We start from the raw sequence: 22,075 nt of genomic DNA on the forward strand, positions 1-22,075 counted from the left end.
GCCGTGCTGTATCACTACAGGGGGAACCACAAAATTCTTTCCAGTGTCAAGGCAGATAGGAATAAACATATCAATTCCGGTTAAACTTTCAAAATAAAACCCCTGGTGTCCAACATTGGCTTTTACGTTTAGTAGTTGTGAAATAAAAAAAAAATGAATTATTTTAAAAATTAGCAGTCAGAAAAAAACAATTGAAATGCTTTATGATTGCCCTAGATCTACCAAAAATCACAGTTTTAACACCAAACGTATACCTGACAACTTCCCACTGAGCAAAAGACATGATTTCAACGTCGCCTAGACGGCTATGGGCCATTTAGACGTGTTTTAAACGTCTAATCAACTAAGATTGTTCAGTGGGTTGGAAGGGTGTCTACAGTCTTATAAAGCTAATTTTAACCTGTTTAAGTGCCAAGTTGTTCCTAAAAGCTGTAGAACGGGGGACCCAGTTCTGAGTAGTATAAACGAAAAGCTGTAACTACAGGGCCGTTTGCAAAGTGACAAACAACGCTTTTATTTTGAGGGTAACATCCAGTTACTTCTGGTCTTAGTCTGTCTAACTTTGTGTGACTTGATTGAACGCGAATTTTCGAGCCTTCTTGACAGGAGTCGAGCGCCGGCGGCACACACACACACACACACACACACACACACTCACACACACAAACACACACAAACACACACACACAAACACACACACACAAACACACACACGCATTGACACACATAGAACATGATGACAGACTTGTTCAGTAGCAGTGAATATGAATCAATCCAGCCGGACATTTACAAATCTGACAATCTGGACAATCTAAGACCCAACATTTTAATATATATTTTTTTTAATTTAATTAAAGTTATTTTTTTTGTGAGTTCATGCAACATCTACTTAGTACAACACAGATCTGTTCTCTCTGAAACGGTAATAATTAAATTTCTAGTGTTTTATTATAATATGCAAAAACTACACAACATACTTAACAACATAGCCTACTTTCCATTCAGAATACTTTTTGCTCTCTCATATTTTTGGTCTCTCTCATTTTGTGTGTGATGTATGCATATGCGCACACATGCACACACATCTGTGAGTGTGTGTGTGTGTGTGTGTGTGTGTGTGTGTGTGTGTGTGTGTGTGTGTGTGTGTGTGTGCTTAATCCTTTTTATTTGTGATGGACTATACGAAATTACATGTAACCTATGAAGGAAGCCTGACTCAAGCAATGGGACACCACTCACCCCCCCTCTACCCCTCCACCTCCCTGGCCTGTCATTCTAAACATAACATGTTGACAACACACATGGAAAATAACTGACTCAGCTGTGTTGCTATTAAAAGAGCTCAAATCCCAGAGTATTGCTAGAGTAGGAACGCTGGCTGAATGAGCCGAGGCTTGCAGCTCCAGCTCCTCATGAGAGGAATTAAACGGAGAGCGCAGAATACCTCCAGAGGCCCATAAGAAACCCAAGCAGTAAGTGCTGCATGGTTGCTAATTCATTCTTGCCATTATCTACATCAGACAGCTCAGTTGGTCAGAGTGAACTGTTGCATTTAGTCCACCAAAGCGTCACTTGAGCCTCTTGCGAGCGACGTGCCAAGACGCCATGCTGCAAATTTAGGATTTCTGAGTGCGACGGTTTGTTTTCACAAGTTTTATTTCATGCTAGACAAGTGCTGTGTACAATGAAATGAAGACAGTGTTTCATTTCTGTTCAATTTTTCATTGTGTCCTTTGATCTGTTGACTTTGTCGAGGAATAATGCTGATAGTACTCTGTGACATTGAGCTTTTGTGAGAGATACAGTATCCATTTCTAGGTCAGTTTATATTTAGACGTCCCTTCTTGGACAAACACACTTTACTCGGCGTGGTAATCTTCTGCCACAGGGTTATCCTGTAATTCCCAGTACAAAACCAGTGCGTGTAACTACCAGTATTTACATTCTGATGACAATAAAAAAAAACTAGAATTGTTGCAGTTGCTAACAGAGAACAGCTTTGTGGGAAGGGAAGCCTGTCTCTTCAAGCTGATTATGAAAGAGACTCTGACTGTCTGTAGAAAGCTTATTCATTCATGATTTTGACTTATATCTTACAAGCTACTCCAATAGACACAAATCCCATCAGAGGACTTTAACTGTGGTATTTATTAGGAATGGGACGATACACTTCTCTCGCGATACGATTCGATACACAACACGGGGTTCACGCTTCGATACAACCATGATACGATTTAATAAAAAAGAAAGTTCAATGACAACAAAGTATAACTGTGCAGAATTGCATTGGCTTGCTAGAATGTAAACAACAATTTAAAAATGTCATTACAAAGTGCAAATAATATAATTTGGATGGAGAGCTTGTGACATTGTGATGGGCAAACCATCATTTGTGATTACTACAGAATAAAATCTAGCTAATATCGCGATGAATTTTTCTGCCACACGACATGTATTGTTACATTTTTGTATTGCGATATATTGAAATTCGATATATCGTCCCATCCCTAGTATTTATCATTAACCCCTTGTGTCACAGCTTGCCCTCTCGTCTTTGACTTGTTGTGTAAGAACATGGTGAAAAAAAAAATGTCTTCTCTGTTTTCATTTCAGAGTTGTAAGAATATAGCTAGATTTAAAAATGGTTGTAAAGGGTCAGTTGGATTCCAATAGAACGGAACCGGAGAGCTTTTGGGTATGAAACGCTCCTTTTAAGTCATGTTCACTAGATCCTAGTGTTTGAACATACTTTGACAATAAAAAAAACTTTGCTTTCGAGCTAACCCTGACCTTCATGATGACACATATAAACAGTGGGTGTTTATGAAGGGTGTTTTTTCACTTTTTTACATTTTGTATGAGCATTTACAATGCACTCTCTTTGTCATCTTCATAATTATGCACATTTAATATACAAATCATATCTATTTGCAGGATATCCTCCAGGAAATGGACCTAGCAGTGACCACCACTGTCCTCCTGGTGCCCTGTGTAGTTGTGATCACAGCTGGGCTCTTCTACCTCTATGGCACAGTTACCAGTCTGTTGTCCAAAACTTCAGTCCGGAACAAGGTGGTGGTGATAACTGATGCCTTGTCTGGGCTCGGGAAAGGTGACTTCAGTTTGGTTGTTGAAAAGGAAAAAGAGTATATGAATTGCACTGCAAAGTACTTGGATTGTAACTGTTTATTACAAATTCATCATCATCTCATTTCCACACAAATTACAATTACAATTTACAATTACAATTTCACATTTGGCAGACGCTTTTATCCAAAGCGACTTACACATGAGATTTGCATACAACACAAGCAAGTTTCTAGATAGGAGAGAACAACGAGAGTAAGTGCTATAGAGCTAAGTTCTGGTCCAACAGGACAAAGGTGCTACGAGACAGTGCAACAAGTGTCAAATGTCCCCATTGTTTCTTTTATCTGAACTTGCTGCGGATTCATCAATGAAGAATGTGCGAGTGTGTTTCACCAAGGAGGGGCGAGGCTGATCCTGTGTGGGAAAAGTTGGGAGAAACTTGAAGCACTCGCTGATGATTTGGCAAATGCTTCAGACCCAACTTTAGTAAGTATGCCACTTTTGAATCAAGATGAAAGACAACAATGTCTGGTGGACTGACTGACTGATTGGCAGTGGTGCAAAGAGCACTAGAACGTCCTACTCAAGTAGAAGTACTGTTACTTTGCTGATATTTTACTTAAGTAGAAGTAAAAGTACTGGTGTAAAAATCTACGTAAAGAAAGTAAAAGAAAGAAGTAGGTAATTCAAAATGTAAAAGTGACTGAGTTACTTTTTTAGAGAAGAGAGCATTGTTAGCTGCAATTCTAAAAGGACAAGAGGACAGAGTTCAAACTACATTCTTTTAACCAGAAAATGTGGAAATTACAAACTAAAGTGCAGAAACAAAGTAAAGGCGGATTGCTCTTCTCACTGTCAATGGCTCCATAATTTGCCAATTTATGTGGGTCAAGTTTCTGTAGCTTATGGAGAGACACAAAGTCTGTCCTCTGTAGTGGATGTGATTTAAAATGTAGTGAAGTACAGTACTTCAGCAAAAACATACTTAATTAAAAGCCTGTTAAATTAAAAAAATACTCAAAAAAGTACACAAAAAAGCTAGGCAATTACAGTAACGTTAGTAAATGTAATTAGTTGCTTCCACCCTTGTTGATTGGTTGGCTGATTGGTTGTTTGGGACAAATATGGATCAAAGTCCCCTCACAGAATGCCTCAACCCTCCTTTGCCTCCACCGTTTCTCTTCCCCAGACGTTTCCCCCGAAGCTGGTGCTGCTGGATTTCGGCGACATGGACAGCATGCCTGAGGTCATCGCAGAGATCCTGGAGTGCTACGGCTGCCTGGATATTCTCATCCTCAACAGCAGCCTGAAGGTGAAGGCCCCGGCACAGAGCGTGTCTCTGGAGATGGACAAGTTGCTGATGGACAACAACTACTTTGGACCCGTCACACTGGCCAAAGGTACATAGGACATACTGTATATAAAGGTATATAAAGGTATGTAAAGGTATGTAAAGGTACAAAGAACACATACAACAATGAGATTTAGGTTTGTAAGGGGGAGAGAATTGTCTAAAGAGTATAGATTGTTTCTGAGAGAGGTGAATGACTTGATCACATTTCTTTTGTGGCTTGTTCTCACTTTGCGGTACACATGCTTTTATGTTTCTGTTTCAGGTGTGCTGCCCTCCATGATCTCTCGGAGGACCGGTCACCTGCTGCTGGTCAACAGCATCCAAGGGAAACTAGCTGTGCCCTTCCGCACTACATGTGAGTTTAGAATGGCAAATATTTAAGAAAGTTTTAATTCACATGTAGCATTTTCAAACATGAGTAAATCATCTTGGGATACCTTGGTATAATTACTGTAAACAAATGAGACCATGGTGGAGTCAATTGCTAGCGTCTATGCCAGTGGTTTTGTTAGTTTGTTTGTTAGTGGAATTAAGACCACATTTCCCATAAACTCGTCTGCTTGCTGTCACAAAGACAATCTTTGCCTCTTCAAAGGTAAAAGGATTTCTCTTTCACTTTACTGAAGAGGATAAACATGTTGGAAGCGATTTTTCCATCTGTCTTTCACTCCTTCCTCCATTTGCCATTGCCAGAAACGCCAAAAAGCTTAAGCTCAGTTTTCTTTGGAAGAACAGCGCCCTCTTCCTGTTTTGTGCCGTAAAGCAATCCAGAAGATTTCCCGCCAAATCTGACCCGGCGGCACACAATGTAAAATGTAGTGTAGAGGCTGGTAGAAGCTGCCAGTCTTCTCCGCAGTGGTCTTGTTTGTTTATAGTAATTATACTAATGTCTCAGAATGAATATAGTAATGATTTATTGATGCTAAAATGTTAGATGTAGCACCTGTAAACAGCCTACGGGTTAGTATCTTACTTGTCAGATGGGAGATTCAGATGGTTCTGCGCTTTCTATGTTGCAGATGCAGCCTCGAAGCATGCGGTTCAGGCCTTCTTCGACTGTCTGAGGGCCGAAGTGGAAGAGTACGGCATCTCCGTCAGCACCGTGAGCCACACCTTCATCAGTGGCTCGGCATCCGGAACGGAAACCGCCTCCAAATCCATCTGGTCCTGTGAGTAAACTTCAATCAGATGAAACCAGACAGAAGTATAACCAGACAGAGTGTTGGTGTCTTTCTCACTACACATCAATAAACTATTCAAAGAGGAGAGGATAGAGTGCTTCTATTGGCTTTTGGTGTGTGAAGGTATTGGTGTGGTCTTTTGAACTAGCAATGGTATAAAGTTTCTCTTCTTTTTGGTTGAGGAGTGCCTTGGAACTCCTTTTTTACATCAGAAAATACAATAAATTTTTGTAGATATTGTATACAGAGATTAAAGTTCCAGTGCGATGATTTCAACTCAACTTTCAAAAGTTTGATGTTGATTTCTAACACAATGAGCATCATTTTGTTCAGTTTTAATGGTTATATGGTACAAAGCCTGTAGGACTGAGTGTCTTCCACTGCAGACAATATTTCTATCTTTGAGGAACAAATATCCAGAGTTGGACCTTCGGCACACAGCAGCAATAGAGGCACCGAGATTTTGCCTAGTTTGACAAGTAGCTGGCTAGATATTGTCTGACAGATTATGGGGCACCTCATTAACTATGCATACTGTCAAACCAATCAGAGCATTCATTAAAGCCTGGGTGTAGGTGGCATCATTTACACCAGGAAGTAGACTGGAATTCTAAATCTGTGTGATTCTGTTGAGTTTTCAAAGGGCGTTAGTCACATTTTCACAGTGCTGACAGTTATGATAATTTGTGTAACTTTACATTATCAGATCCTTTGTTAAATTATACCATGAAATTGAGAAATGCAATTCTCACTGCACTGGACCTTTATTAAGTGGTAAATAAAAAATGTGGCTACTCACATCAGGCAGAAGAACCAACAACAGTCAAATCATCAGACTAGTACTGTGTTTAATATTCTTGAAAACACTGCTTTTCTAATGTATACAATGAATAAGCTCTGTAACTACAATGATGGGTAAACTCTTAAAAAATAAAAAGGTGGGTAGACCAGGTAACTTTACCCTCCACTGCAACCCTGATTGTATAATATTGAGCGTTTTCTTCAGCTTTCTTCCATCCTAACCTCTCTCCCCTTGGGCTTTCAGTTCTGTACAGTCAGAAGCCCCTTGGCGTTTCTCCAGATGAAGCAGCCACTGCGATTGTGAAGACTTTAAGCAGTAAGAGGAAAGAGGTGGTAATTGCTCCCTCGCTCCCCAAGGTGGCCATCTACGCCAGATCCTTCTTCCCTAATGTTTTCTTTGCTGTGATGGCCGCCGGAGTGAAGAATGCTGCTGCTTTAGAGAACATGTAGTGTTGCCGGATACAGCCTGGCACTGTAATCACTCTGGATACTTGAAATGAGATTTGTTGTCTCCACTGAGAGTTGGAAGTGAAACAAATGTGTGGAAATTAGAGAAATTAAAGATAGCTAGAAATGAGAGAAGGGTTTGAGAAGATTCATTTTTCGCCCGCAATCGTCCTTTATCCATGTAAACAATCAAGAAATAATATTCAAATCTGTTGTTTGTGAGCATCCCATTTTGTTTTAGAATAAAATGTTTGAAATAAATGTAACCAATGAATCCTCAGATTGTGTCTTTCAATCATCTGTACTGTATGGGTTGGCTGTAAGTTTCTCCATCAGAACCAATTGTTTTTTCATATTATTCAGTTTCAGATATTCTAAGACACGTTATATGTGTGGCCTCAGATGCATTTGAGTTTGAGTAAGACATTTTAGACATTTACGTATTAGAGAGTAGGATTAAATTTGCCTCACTGTGAGGTTTTTCTTTCAGTTAAGACCACATTTTCATCCTGAGTGGCCTGATACATATTGTAGACAAGGTTAAGATGTCGGCCATGCATGTAGACCTGCTGCTAACTCTAACTGAAGGTTAGGAATAACATGATAGACACACTCTTTATTGGAAGAAAAGGCAACTGTAATCCATTACTGTTACTATGGCAAACAGATTGAGCCAACTCAGAACAGTTTGAAGTGATACTACAGGCAAATATAAATTTGCATGACTTTAAGTACTGATTAGTGATGACGTGATTATACTAATTGTGCTGTTCAAAATACAGTTTGTAAATTGGAGTGGGCTACATTTTCCACTCAACCCTACAGTATATACAACGTATTTTTTAAGGCAAATTAGATTAATCCCATAGTAATTGAAAGTAATCAGACTGAATGACAAATTTACTATAGTGTTTCCTGCAGAGTTTTGTAGATTTGGTGGATGGGGGTGATTTTGTTCCACTCCTGCACCCATGCAGGACCAGTTTCACTGGGTGCTGCAGTTCAAGAATGGCTCTTATTTGGATATTTATATCATGATGGTGAACTGTGCTGTAATTGCAATTGTTATGATTATTTTGGGAGCAGTAAAGCCACATCATGAATGTTTCATTTCCCTCTTGTCTTTGACAGAGGTCATGGAAAGGTGATTTCATAAATGTAACCTTTGGAGTGTAAAATGCAAAACACTGGCGCCCCCTGCAGGACATTCTTTACTTCCAGTCGGTGTACATGTCGTTAGTAGGCCTACATGCGTGTTTTTTCTTTGTTTAAATGGCCTTTAAATTATTTTGCAGCCTCGCTGCATTGAACAGTACCCAGCGGTTCAAGTATTATCCGGCTGCCTTCAGGGCGTTGACTTCCAGCTGCAGTTTAACGGTGGATCATGACCGGCAGAACCGGCGCTTCACCGTCAGTCTGGGCGGCGAGGCCGGTAAGCAGACAGCTGGGGTGGATGTTTAGGTGGAGGGGAGATACTGTAACTGGAGACCGCTGTTCATTCACGGCCTACTGTATACTATAGGCATTATAGTTTCCAATGAGAGAGCACGTACGGGTACGCAAGTATACCTGTTCTCTGCTGTGAGGAGAGAACGTTACGCTGAATCCGTAAAGAAATCTGGCAGTTTAATGTGTCGTTGCTGATGTGCAAACGATACATACGTGGTAGTAAATTAGTTAAGACTTTTTACAAATGATTATGGGCCACACTTCAATTCGGCATACATAAAATCCACTAAAGCAACACGTATTTTAGTACGATTTAAATTTATTTAACTGTCTCGCCCGTTATTCCCACGGGTAGCGCGCTTTGAGAATCACTTTAGCTGAGATTTCCTTGAAGTAAGGTGCTGATTAGTGAATTACTTATATGCCGAATTTGCCACTGGATCAGAGTGATTTATAAAAAGTCTTAAGTCGTGTTACATTAGGCATATATCGTTTGCCAATGAGCAAGGGAGCGTTTAATAGCCAGATTTTACAATGGAATTTGGCGATCTCAGACTAGTTTGAACTGCATTCTCTTTCCACAGGGAACCATGAATGTGCGGTGCTGCGCTACAGATTCACCGGGAACAAGGAGGTGGATCTAGTATCAACCACTGTACCCGAGTCTTTCAGGGGCCAAGGTGTTGCTGCACTGCTGTCAAAGGTGAGAAACAAGGACAGGCACTGACCATAAATGAGTCCAAATTTGACCTTGTGGTTTTCAACCTTATATTGGAGAGCAAAGGTCATACAGAATCCCCAGAAATGTATTTGTAAGCCATATTTAATTAAAAAGAAAATCTCACCAGGGAAGCATTGGGGACTAATGTTCCTCTAAGCTGATAGTTCGGTGGCCTACATTTAACATCACATTAACCAAATAATATCTGGTCAGTCATTGCTCCACTTTGTCCCCAGAAATTTTAATCAGTATAAGCAGGTAAATGATTTTAGATGATGTAGTCACAAATCAACTCTATACATAGTATTCTATTCCATCACTACACAGCCATTTTGGTAGGAAAATAACAGGTGATTATAATCAAATGAATGCCACAGCCAATGAGCTGTGTATATGATGAAGCACCATATTGGTAGGAAAAGTGACATCATAGGAATACTATGAAGACATTGTGCAAGTGCCCACCACATCAGATAGGTTAGGCAAGCCAAATATCTCAGTGTACTATTGAAGATACTGTAAAATAGATTGTATGCAGATTTGTATGAGAGTGCAAGTTTACAATTAAATCACAAATTCATCTACATGCAATCTCATGTCAAATGTAAAATGCTTCAATTTTTGATGTTGTGACAATTTCTAATCTTGTATGATTAAATGTAATTTCGAATGTTCCTTTTACAGGCTGCCATGGACTTTCTGGTTGAAGAAAACCTCAAGGCTCACGTCTCTTGCTGGTACATTAAGAAATATATTGAGGACAACCCACTGCTTGGTTATAAAGACTTTGTCATCGCTTGACTGCATATAGCGCCAACAAAAACAATAGGAGATCACCTATGTTAATTTTTCCAGTATATTACCTTACAGAGCCTACTACCTCAAGTCAACTAAAACCTCATGTGTTGTGTTACCCATAAAGGCCAAGTGGAGGTGTGAAGTATACTTGAAATGGGAAATTTGTGTCCTCTGAAATTAAGATTATGAATGATGATTTAAATTGATTGTTATACTTTGGTTTTATCCTCAAATACTGAAAACACAAAATGAATCACATTAGGTTTAGGTATAGTTCCTATACTATTTAATGGCTTACAAATTGAAGCACCAGTGCTGAGTAAATTTACTCAACATGTCAACATGTCCTCAGGTAATTTTGAAACTAGTAATTTTTTTATTTTGCATATCAGATTGAATTTTATATTCTTATGTCTATGATCTTTTAGTAATGCTCCATGGATGAAATAATAAATAATAGCTCATATGATTCTTTACTGAACATGATTATGGAACATAAATATGTGCAGATCAGAAACTGTGCGAGCTCAATAATAAATTTGTCCAGAGCACAGAAATGCAAAAAGCAACCCAGGGTAGAGACAGTTCAAGCTTCCTGTCTCAGCTCCCTCCTAATTGGCTGAGGCGGGGGCTGTTTAGGCAGGAAGCATTGCACAGTCTGATGACTGTCAGCACAAAAGGTCGCCCAAGATGCTCTGTGTTGCAGCTTGGGGTGCTGAGGCAGAAGCTGAGGATGAGTTCAGTTTAGTCCTCATCCCCCCCTCTTCTACTGGTACAGCTACACTCTTCAGGGTGTCCAGGCTCAGCGCTACACCACAGAACCAGTCTGTTTCACCAGTTTGTTAATCCTGCCTGCTTCCTGTCCACTGACTGGTAGCACATGTAGTCTGTTGCATAACTTGAAAGACCTGGGCCTATAGTTACAAAGCATCTCAAAGTATAAAAAAAAAAGTATGTTGTCGGACCAGTCCAGTTTGTTGTTGATGTGAACCCTCAGTTACTTGGAGGACTGCACTGCCTCCATCTCCTCACGCTGCATCTCCACGGGTATCAGTTGGAAATCCCCCACCAGCTGCTTTGTCTTACTGACGCTGAGCTGCAGATGGTTCTCGATGAAGCTCTCCACCAGACTCCTGGACTCCTCCTCCTCCTCTCCGCTGATGCATCCCACGATAGAGGAGTCATCGGAGAACTTCTGGAGGTGGCAAGACCCAGAGATTAATCTGAAGTCAGAGGTGTAGAGAGCGAACAAGAAAGGTGAGAGTATTATTCCCAGGTGGCTAATGCTAACCCTCCGTTCCACTCCGTTTTCCACTGGACCTCTCTAAGCTTCTCCCTGAGCAGGAGGGCCCAATTGGTGTTAAAAGTTCTAGAGAAATCAAAGAACATGATTCTCACCATGTTTCCCGGCCTCTCCAGCTGGGAATAAGCCCTGTGGAGCAGGAAAATGATGGTGTCGTTCACACCTCTGTGGACTCGGTATGCAAATCTGAGGTGCTTCAGGACCAGCCTCCCAAAGGTCTTCATTATGTGCAAAGTCAGTGCCACCAGCCTGTAATCATTCAGGGCGGTGGGGCATCCCGGCACTGGGACAAAGCAGGAGGGGTTTTATATGGGGGTGCCTCCTCTACCCTCGGGGATAGGTTTAAAAGGTACTGGAGAACATCTGCTAGCGGATCGGTTAGAGGTGAAAAAGAGATGTGTTTGTCCCGCTTATTCACTGTGATCGAGAAAATTAACTTCATAAATAACTGGAAATTCCATTTCAGTGGAGAGCGACTGGGAAACAGTTGATCGATTTTAGCGGGGAGAAAGTTCAACTTGTGTTTTCTGATTCTGAACATATCACAGTCTGGTATGATAGAGAGCTTATTTGTGCGTACTGTGTAAATTCAAATGTTCAGTGACTCCGCGCCCCATCAGCTGTCAATGGTGCAGCTCCAGACTGGACATCAGCATGACATCAGATAAGAGTCTTAGCTGTCTGACTTCCAGATTAGGTTCCAGGCAAGTTATCACAGATAGTCTAAAAATAGTATAAATAGTCCAAACCTAGGCCATGGGAATAATGCGTAATATAGACTAGTAGACTAGTTAAATGCAGGTATTCATGAAATTTGACTTGCATATTTTCATTTCTGGGGAAAAAATGGGATTGAATTTCTTCGTTGTTGTCTAGTACCCCCTTGGGTTTGCTGCATCACCTCCACAAGGCATCTGATGTGCCGACCTTTGAGACCTTAATGGTCCATAATGGAAAAGAGAAGAAACTGTGAACTCACTGTGAAGCTCCATGTGGAGAGGCCTACATGCGCTGCATCCAAAGAGGTGACTGGCTTATTCCTCCTTGGCCAAGGACCGTTCTGTCCATGGCGAGAGTTTAAGGAGTGATCCTGCTGCTGGAGCTGGGCAGGGTCCTGGACGTCTTGGGTTTGCATCACAAACACTTCTTCAACGAACCCAAGGGCTCCAGCCTGCCTGAAGAAACCTGAGAGCAGCAACCAGCCCCACAGCCTTGGCAGGACTGATGGAGGAACCCCTACTGAGCTGCAGATTGGAGTTTTAGTCATACAAACATTTCTCAGAGGCAGAGGTGAGGCAGAAATAATCCTCTTGGTTGCTTAAACCTCAATGGGCGGAGCTAAATAAACATTTTTTCACAGCAGAAATTAGCTAACTGGCAGCTAATTTAAATGGTAAATTTGAACGGCAAAGAAGAAACTCTGGTGAGAATATAGATAAAATATATAAATTGTAATGACCTCTTTTTTCATTCATTCATGATCTTGAAAGGTCAGCAGGCTAGTGAACTTGACTGGAGCTGTAGGCTACTATGGCTAATTTGAACTTGGAAGATAAACTAGCTAACTTTGCTTTATGGCTAGCATTTTTTCAGTTGGTAGTAAGAGCGCTAGGTTTCATGTTAGTTACCTCCTCTTTTACCCCTTGGGCTTCAGTCAGTCTAATGTTACTTAGCCTTTAACACTTTTTTTTTTGGCTGTACCCACTGAGTTTTAACTCAACCAATGAGATTATTTCTGCCTCCACAGCAGCTTCGCCTTCAAGAAATGTCTGTGCAACTATTGCTCCAATGTGCTACTGAGTTATAGTCTCAGGTCTTCCACATTCTGAGATAGTCATGAGTGACTCCTTCAACCTGAGGTCCTACCAAATGACAGGGCAAGAGTTTGGCTGCTCAGCTTCAATAGAATCTACGAAGTGGCCATGTCGTCTACCAGGTAAAGCATGAGATGAACAAAGCATCAGGCCTTTGATTTCCAATGTGGTCTCCCATACTACAAACACATGCATTCAAGGTACTGTAAGGTGATTTGGAAAAAGGCATTGACCAATTATAGTTTGCAGTTAGAAGCATCTTATGCAATCAGTCTGAGTCACTATTCAAGTAACAGTATCTTAATGTTTTATTTTGCATCGCATCTTCAGTGATTGTCACTGCTCGATCAAAAGATACAGAAAATGTATTTCTGTGTTGTACTGGAAATCCAAAGACAGAACTGTATCACAAACTTACATTATTTTTCCAATAGATGTCAGTCTTTCTCCACTATAGACACTTGCCTTGGCTTGCAATGTGGCTCAGTACTGTCAGTGTTAGATTGATACCTTAAATTAGAAAATGTTTAACATACATTACACCTATAAGAACCCGTCAAAAAGCACTGGTCCCAGATCAAAGCTGGCATCTGTTATTCAAGTGTCTTTCTAGGGTCTTCAAGTCTTGCTTTAAAAATACATACAAAGCTGAATATTTAAACCGTCTGAAAACAGAAATCAAGCTGATAGGGACTAAAAGGAGTGGATCCAAATGGCATATGAAAGCATCAGCTGCAGTGTTGCTATTGGATTTTCTAAAATTAAAGTCCAATACATTCATGGATTTGGTTAACATATCCTCAGAGTATGTTTGCTTATTTACTCCGTTAAAAGTGTGAAAACTAACAACTTTTTTTTTTTTTTACCACTTTTTCTCAAGCACATTTGGACGCATGTTTGCAAACGCATATAAATGTGTTGTCCCTGCTAAGTAGTGATCATCCGTATGGCAACAAGCATTGGCTGATCTTCTCAGCCCCATATGAGCTGTATGGTAAAACAAGCACAGACGCAGCTTGTAAAAATCAGCTCACCCATCTGTTCCTGAATAACTGTCATGATTATAATAGTCATGGTTTTGGCTCTAGACACACATAGGATGTACTTTTTGTCGACAAGCATAGTCTAATCACTTGGCTAGCGTCGGATGTGTTATGGCATAGCACAGTAATGTTCTCAATGAGATCAACTGACCATACTGTAATGTCCTGTAACATCCAGTCAGTTTCTGGTCTAATTCAGACTCATTGTCCGTCTTACTGAGTAGGTCAACAAGCCTCGTCCCCGAGAGCAGCTGGGTGTGTAAGGGTTTGATGCAACCCCACTCTTAAAAGCCTAATTCAACAAATGATTGAGGTGGAAAAAGATATTCATGGGTAGTGCTGCAACAGTAGCTTCCACATCCTGCAGCTGAATTTCAAGACTTTGAAATCGCAGCCCTCTTCCACAAATAGCATCACATGGAAAGATTTGATGAAATGCATGTTGTGTCAAAGCCGAGCAGAGTTATATTATCTCCGCAAAAAAAGATTCTCGGGGCTGGTTTCACAGACACATTTTAATGTGCAGCAAGGACCAAAACAAACTAACAAAAAAAAAATATTCCCCTGTATTAGAATTTTAAATCCAGGAACAAGACTTAATCTGTGTCCAGGGAATCAACCCTCAAAGTGTTCCAGTGGGGCACAGGGCCAGGGGTTAGCGACCACGTTTTTAGCAGTACGCCTCTCCTTGTTGATCTGGCACACTGTCCATTTCAACCACATAGGCTGTGCCACTGGGCGGTTTGTGCCCGTTGACCGGCAGTTCTAGCGGTGCCTCAGTGTCGGCGGGCACGGCAGTCAGGTACATGTCCCACATCTGCTCCGGGAGGTCCAGCTCCAGCATCTTCTGCTTGATCCTCAGGTTCTTCTCAATGTTACGCCGCTTGTATTTGAACTCTATGATGGTCTTGGTATACCGGTTCAGCGCCGTCACTGCAGAACCCATGCAGGTGCCGAAGGAGCCCCACGCTAAGCTGAGAAGGGGGTTGGAAATAGTATGCAATGGATGTTACATAAACCACAACTCAGTCTGCTGTATATGTGAGATTATCTATTGCAGTGGTTCTCAAACTTTTTGGCTCATGACCCCTTAACATGAAGCGATGCCTACCTGCAACCACCGTCACAGGCTGCAGTTCCCCCCAATTTTTTTTTGTCCCTTTTTCAGGTTGTTTCATTTGATTTACGCAGGAAACCAAAACTACTCAGTATTTCACGACAAAAAAGCAAAAATTAGAGAAAAATACATAAATTCCTATCCCATATATCATGTTGTGAACACCCCAAAATTATCTCGTAACCCCCTGGGGGGTCCAGACCCCTGGTTGAGGACCACTGATCTATTGCATCTCAGCATCACCAGATTCTATCAAATAATGGTGAATAAGGATGGGTATTTCATGCATATTTTGTTGTTTGTTTTGAGCTAACCATCCGGGTTGACACCTTGTTTGTACAGCAGATAAAAAGAAGCACTTACACATAAGACCAGCTGTAGTCCCAGGTCTTGGGCCTCCAGTCTTCTGGCCCCATAGCTACGGCCAGCTGGAATATTGTGGTGAACATCATGTGGGCCACCATCCCACAAAGGCCTGAGAACAAGAACAAATCAGTGTGTGTATTGTGCAGTCAAATGTATATAACATCTAAAATCCTCCAGCTGTTGTTTCACCTATTAGCATTTATCTTTAGAGTCTGATAACACTGTAGTATGATTTTTGCTGAAACCACTGTGTGGCAGAGTCGTATAATTTAGATATGACATACATTTCATTTTTGTGCTTTTTGTGGGAGCAAAAATAAATAAGCCGAACATGATGAAATGTGCTGGTTTTGATATTCTTGCAAATTAGCAAAAAGAGAAATATCTAAGGAGAAACTATTTGCTGACATGAAATTTAATTAGCCTAACCCTAAGCCTGAAACATGTTCTTGCTTTCATTTGCAGGCTGCACTGAGCCAAACATGGGTGTGTGATATCCAGGCAGACAGACAGAGGGACACCGGTGAGGTGAGCTGGGCGACGCCTGCCTGTTCTCTCCCTGCCGGCTCCTGGCCATCTCTCAGCCAACATTCTGCTTTTCCACAGCTGCTTTTCTTGGGATTAACACATAACAACAGGGGGGGATGGGGGTCAGGGGAAGGGGGGGGGGGGGGTTGGAGGGGGTGGGAGGGGGCTCCTCTGGGCAGGCCTTGTCGTGGCCCAAAACCGCTGCCTCAGCTCCAATCCGATTAGTCCACAAACCAGCAAATCCTCCGAGGCAGCGAGTGGACACTGTACAGACCGCTGCTCCTCCTGCTAGCTAGCGCTGCAGCAGCCTGGCCGGTCTTCTTCACCTATTACCCCGCTCTGATTAATGCTGTGCAAAATTATGTCTTTTTCACAGGGTGACTAGGCGACATGCACCCCCTTGTTTTTTAGGGGATTTTTTTTGTGAACAGATTACATTGAACAAAATCAAAGTATAATAGTTTGCTGAAACATTCACACATTTTTTTCCATTTCAAATGTTTTAGGGGAAAATTTATGGAATCCTTTGCCTCAGCTTACTTTATTATAACAAATCAGCCACAGACAGTAAGCAGCTGCTGTCAAAGCTGTTTGGAAATTGCAGCAGCTTGCACGATGCACAGCATTTCACACTTGGATAGATATATTTATTACCCACAAAGCACAGTTGGATCAGGAAATACTGGCTTTATGGAGTACAGTAATGATTCAAAAACCTTGGCAATCCAATGAATTAATCCAGATTTAAGATTGTGTTCTATAAAACTATCAACTAACATACTTAAGTGTATTGTTTTAATTGAGATTATGTGGCAAGCTGTCCACTGTGACAACAGCTTTCACTCCTTTGATTGGTCTGTGCCAGCCAGCCTGTCTTAGTTAGGAAATCAAGGCACCAGAATGGCTGTCCCAAATGATCGTCTGTTAGTGTAAAAATCTTTGTGGAACTTGCAAATCGCAGAGTTTTAGTTATGCACACATCAAACATTTAATTGAGACAGAGAAAGGAGACAGAAATAATCTCATTAGTTGAGTAAAACTTCAATGAGCGGAGCCATTGCAAACTTGAATGGCAAAGAAGGAACTCTGGCCAAAATATAAATAAAAATATAAATGCCAATGTCTTATTTTTCATTCATTCATGACCATGGCATTCATGATCTTGGAAGGTCAGCAACTACCTAACTAGCTTACCTAGATCTCTATAGGCTAGTATGGCTAGTTTGAACTTTGATGGTCAGCTAGGCTAACTAGCTAACCTAGATAATTTAGTATGGCTAGATTGCATTTTTTTTCAGTTAGTAGCAGAGCGCTAGGCTTCATACTATTAGCTTCCTCCTTTCTTACCTCTTGCCTTTTTCACTGGGCTTCAGTCTTAACGTTGCTTAGACAGAAAAACTGATTCTTTGGCTCCGCCCAATGAGGTTTAACTCAACCAATGAGATTATATGTGCCTCAGAGAAATGTTTGTAAAACTAAAACTCCAATCTGCTCCCAAATCAGACCCACCGCAGGATTTCTATCCTACAACAGAGAGCTGTGTACCAGCTTTATCACGGCAGGGGGAGGTTGGCATCAGCTGCTGTCATTCAGAAGCAGAAGATACACCCACGCAAGGATCACACAGCATGTCTGACTTGTTTGCCATTTCGAATGTCACAATGGATGAAAGAAACAGTGAAGTGATTCTCGTCTGTGTGCGGCTTCTTTCGCAATGTTACCTGACAAGGCAGTGCACAAGGCAGCGAAGGCATTGAGCTTTAGCTTGTTCATGACACTGAAGCAGGGACACTGCTCCAGGGTCATGAGAGCCCCGCCTGTGAAGAGCAGGGTGAGGTACAGACTCTCAGCCACTATACACAACCACAGGACCCCTGGGGACAGAGAAAGAGAAAGGGAGGGAGAGAGAGAGAGAGACAGAAATGAGTTGTGTTGTCCCTGTAATACCCTGTCCCTGGAAAATAATCCCACTTGTGTGTGGGCAGACATGCGTATCAGACCTGTTGCAGAGGGTCCCTCCCAGTGTAATCTGTCCCACCCTGCTGGAACTACCTGATCCTCCATGACTGGACAGATTTATGAAAGCAGGACAGCAGCTACTGATGAGATGAAAGCTGCTCATAACATGTGGGACTTGCAGAGGTGCGGATCTCACAGTCTGGGACAATGAATGGGATCCTTGTAGTATGAAGCTGTAAGGTAAACTAACAAAGGAACTGGGTCCGTGGGTGTTACAACAGTAAAAGTGACAACAGGTCCTTTTTTTTTACCCACTATTGTTGTGTTTTGAAATGTATGAAACTTATCTCCCCATAACTTCCTCAGTTGATTTCTGTTTTTCAAATGGTGCCACTCATCATTTTAATAATTAAGAAACCTCAGGACATATTAGAAAAGATTGAATGCACTTTAAAATCATTATTCAAGCAATTCAGTACGTTTAAATTAGCTGCATTTGTGTGTTATCTAATTCTTACATACCAAGTCAGTGAGAAATTTCTTAGTGTTAATAAAGATATGGTGGTTGACAGTGAAATCTCACCAAGTATGGTATTTTTGCATAGGCCTGCTTTACACATTTGATTAGCATTATATCAGTATTCTCAACATTTCAACATTACAAAACAATAATATACTCATAGATAAATGGCCTGGACAAGATCATTGGTGCTCAAGACCAATAAACTAAATTAAATACACCAAATGTAATATTCCCAAAAGCATAATTGTTCAATATTGAAGTGAGAAGCTGTGGATCACTTCAGCTGAAGAATCTCTGTTGTTTTCATGCTTTGAGCAGATTCTAAGTCTCTAATATAGTGTTATACTTGGCTGTGAACTGTCCACATTCCCAGCCATCAAACAAACTGTCCCACAGCTGTGTCAAAGATTAGACAACATGATAGTGAGCTCTCTGAATGGTTTATTTCTCTCACTATCGTGCGGGTCAAGATGAATGTTGAAATTTCGCCAGTTACTAATTCTGACAACCATATTACAGTGGAGAGCTCTGTCCTAGAATACATCAAAGTCATGGAAACACTGTCAATAATGCTATCGGTGCACAGGATACAGACAGTATTTCAACAATCTCATAATCATCTGATTTTTCCTCCCATCATTTCACCAACCTCGTTCGTGTTCAGGTGCAATCTCTGAGAAGTCTCTACAGTCAAACCCTGTAATCAGAAAAAAAACAACGTAAAATCAGTTATTGTTTTTGAGTGAATCAGTGTTCTCTTCCTCAGTAATTCTTTAATTTCTGCTGTGATTAACACAGCCTCGCAAACCCAGAGGACAATACTGTAGCACTTTCACTTAGACTTGTTTATATGTCAGCATGGACACATGTTAGGCATGATGACTTTGGGTCCATCGCTACAGCATGTCGAATCAAGAGAAGTTTAATGATCCTTGTGGGGAGATTGGGACGTTGCAGCAGAAATAGTAAGAGGATACAGCACAAGGAAATAGAATAGAAAATATAGCAATGGACGGTATTTAAACATCCTACAACCAACAATTTCAACACTAGAACATGTTAAGCATAAATAGTTAGGATGTAAGAATATAAAGACAACAGTATGTGAATTTACAGCAGATATAAATGATGTGCAAAATGTGCATTGTATTCACTTTAACAGGTCTGCATAAGGCCATACATATGTTCAAAAAGTGTCAAGGTGTGCAGATTTCATTGTTAAAAATTATTGACGTTAACAAATACATTCAATTTACACATGTAAATAAAGAAATTGCAGATTTGGATATGTGCATACAAGCTGTTCAGTTTATCAGAAACTCAAGATGGAGGTACCATATAAAGAAAAAGTGATGATGTGCACAGGTGCATGTACTTTATTGTCTGTATTCATTTTCATATCATCATCAGTTCTGGTGTTGTATAAATTATCGATGATATAACGTCACATTGAGGTTATCGTTGGTTTTAAACAGGATCTTTAGACAGCTATAATTACCTATCATTGCTAACCAAGCCTGCTCTTAAGACATTCATTCTTAGACATTTGTTTTTATTCTGAAAAACTGGCACCAGCCTCTTGCTTACATTTGCTATCCATACTGGTGCAAGTCAATGGAGAATGCAAAGCCTTATAAAAAGTTCTATTACTTATTCCCACAGCTTATGAGAGCAAATGGGATGGCTTGCATGCAATGCTAAGAGAAATGGTTTTAATCCGCTATTGACTAGCATTGCTAACAAATGCTAAAAACAGAATCGCTGGCAGGAAAACATCTTGCAAAAGGAAGATTGGTTTAATTGATCGACAGGAGAGGCTTCTAAAAATCTTGAACCTTCCTTTCAACACCGTCGGGATATAACTTTTCACTTTTCATTCCAATATTGTAGTGTGAAGAGTAATGTGTTTGCTTATCTCTTATTTAGCCTTAATTTTTGTCATGGTGCCACCACCAAAAGTAGAGTGAAAAGGCAACCTACTGCCCCCATGTGCATTCATCATGTGTCTACATAGAGCAGAAACTGAAAATACCAAGCCATGTCTACAAATCTCTCAACTGCTGTTATAATTGTAGGCGACATTTAACTGATTGTGATGCCGTTGTCTATTTCATACTGCAGTATCATCAGCATAAAGTGTCTAATATTGCAGCATGGGAGGGAAATCTTGTAAGGACTGTTGCACTTAATGCAACCATTTCATTACTTGCGGTAATTTATCTGGAAATTCACACATAAACTTAAAGAGCCAAGCAGAAGTTATACTTGCTCTGGTGTGGAGTGTCCTCACTTGCCATAATGGTAATAATGAATGAGTGAAATGAATGAGATAATAGAAATTTCAAAGATTTACATTCTGTACGCCGAGATTCAGCTTGACTTTGACTATAGGTGGCAAACGAACAACAAATGAAAATTAATGACGATGTTAAAATAATGTGGTCACCATTTCAAACCTACATTACAGCTAAACTGCTGATTGAAAAGTGACTCTGTTCTTTTTTTCTTTTGCCTTTGCATGAAGCACTTCCTCCATCATCACTTCCTGTTGTTTCTTTTTGAACACCTGGACCGAGCCGAGGGGCAGCGCCGGCCACCTGTCTCACCGTTCATGTCGGCGGCCTGCTCGCAGGAGAAGAATATCCCCGTGTGGAACTTCCTCATTAGAAACTTCTCCTCGCCGGTCTCCCAGATGTACTGCACCAGGCGGCTGTCATTGATGTTGGAGCTGTTGAAGCGGATGCAGAACCACTGCTTGACCTTCGCCGGCGGTCCCGTGCAGAAGGGCTTCACCACCTTCCTGGTCCCCTCGCACCAGTAGCTGGTCGTCACGGCTGATAAGGCAAACGCAAACGCCACAAAGTTGAGGGTGAGTGCCAGAGAAGCCCGCCGCCCGCGCTCTAGCCTCATGGTCGAGGCCAGGCGAGATGAAATGAAATGAAAAGGCAACTAATCCTGGCTTTCGATATGTAGCCACCGTCCCAGATATATCAAATCTTCATAATCTTGTTGTGTTTGAGGCTCCTTGGGTGATAAGGAGAACGCTGGACATCCTGCCGCTGGCTCTAAGGACGCTCCGCTACCTTGACCGAACGATTCATTCTCTCCCCTTCCGCTGAAACAATCCCAGTCCCATGCCAATCCGACGACTCTTTGTCGTTCTCTGCTTCATCTGAACTCTCTCGCTCCTCGCTCTCTGCTGCTCGTCCAACCCCATCTCGCTCCTCCCCTTCCACAAATCTTTAACTGCAATATTATCCATTACAAATGGCAAATTATATTCCAGACCTTCTTTGAGCATATTAATAAAAAAAAAAAGATTACTTCCAGCTTAGTTTTTAATCTGGCACAAGGTTCTTCCAGTCGGCATTTCCCTGATTTTTTTTTTTTTTTGCATGTTATGTCAAAGTATATCTCAAAGTAATCGCAGCCATAGACATCAGATCAAATACATGCTTTACAGTCAGTGGCCTGTGACATAATATGCACATTCTCACATGAGGCTGAAAATGAAGCCATAATGTGTGTGCATGCAGGGTCTTAATAGCCGGCTGATGTAGGACGCACCCTGCAAAGCAAGA

General features: G+C 41.1%; 3 protein-coding genes across 4 annotated transcripts; 2 read left to right on the top strand and 1 right to left on the bottom strand.

The window, feature by feature from the left end:
• The first annotated feature begins 2,641 nt into the window (after nucleotides 1-2,641).
• Nucleotides 2,642-6,991, top strand: dhrs7ca (dehydrogenase/reductase (SDR family) member 7Ca). 2 transcript variants are annotated; one of them, XM_071528611.1, is made up of 7 exons: nucleotides 2,642-2,695; nucleotides 2,935-3,112; nucleotides 3,464-3,576; nucleotides 4,280-4,490; nucleotides 4,707-4,799; nucleotides 5,464-5,613; nucleotides 6,671-6,991. In XM_071528611.1, exons 1-7 carry the CDS (start codon nucleotides 2,642-2,644, stop codon nucleotides 6,874-6,876), a joined length of 1,005 nt encoding a protein of 334 aa, XP_071384712.1. In that variant the 3' UTR covers nucleotides 6,877-6,991. The 2 variants fall into 2 exon arrangements, with proteins under 2 accessions (XP_071384712.1, XP_071384713.1); XM_071528612.1 differs by having other exon boundaries at nucleotides 2,947-3,112.
• Nucleotides 6,992-8,142: 1,151 nt separating this feature from the next.
• Nucleotides 8,143-10,101, top strand: LOC139651636 (protein NATD1-like). The gene is made up of 3 exons (XM_071528639.1): nucleotides 8,143-8,305; nucleotides 8,907-9,025; nucleotides 9,728-10,101. Exons 1-3 carry the CDS (start codon nucleotides 8,146-8,148, stop codon nucleotides 9,842-9,844), a joined length of 396 nt encoding a protein of 131 aa, XP_071384740.1. The 5' UTR covers nucleotides 8,143-8,145; the 3' UTR covers nucleotides 9,845-10,101.
• A 4,570-nt stretch (nucleotides 10,102-14,671) lies between these two features.
• LOC139651615 (germ cell-specific gene 1-like protein) lies at nucleotides 14,672-21,404 on the bottom strand. Its single transcript, XM_071528613.1, has 5 exons — nucleotides 21,101-21,404; nucleotides 19,144-19,191; nucleotides 17,734-17,886; nucleotides 15,482-15,593; nucleotides 14,672-14,975 (listed from the first exon to the last, which is right to left on the bottom strand). Exons 1-5 carry the CDS (start codon nucleotides 21,402-21,404, stop codon nucleotides 14,672-14,674), a joined length of 921 nt encoding a protein of 306 aa, XP_071384714.1.
• Between the last annotated feature and the right edge of the window lie 671 nt (nucleotides 21,405-22,075).

Source organism: Centroberyx affinis, unplaced genomic scaffold (assembly GCF_046629955.1).
Source record: "Centroberyx affinis isolate AG114_WGS23_722 - 3 ecotype Tasmania unplaced genomic scaffold, CSIRO-AGI_Caff_v1 ptg001691l_1, whole genome shotgun sequence".
Lineage (NCBI taxonomy): Eukaryota > Metazoa > Chordata > Actinopteri > Beryciformes > Berycidae > Centroberyx > Centroberyx affinis.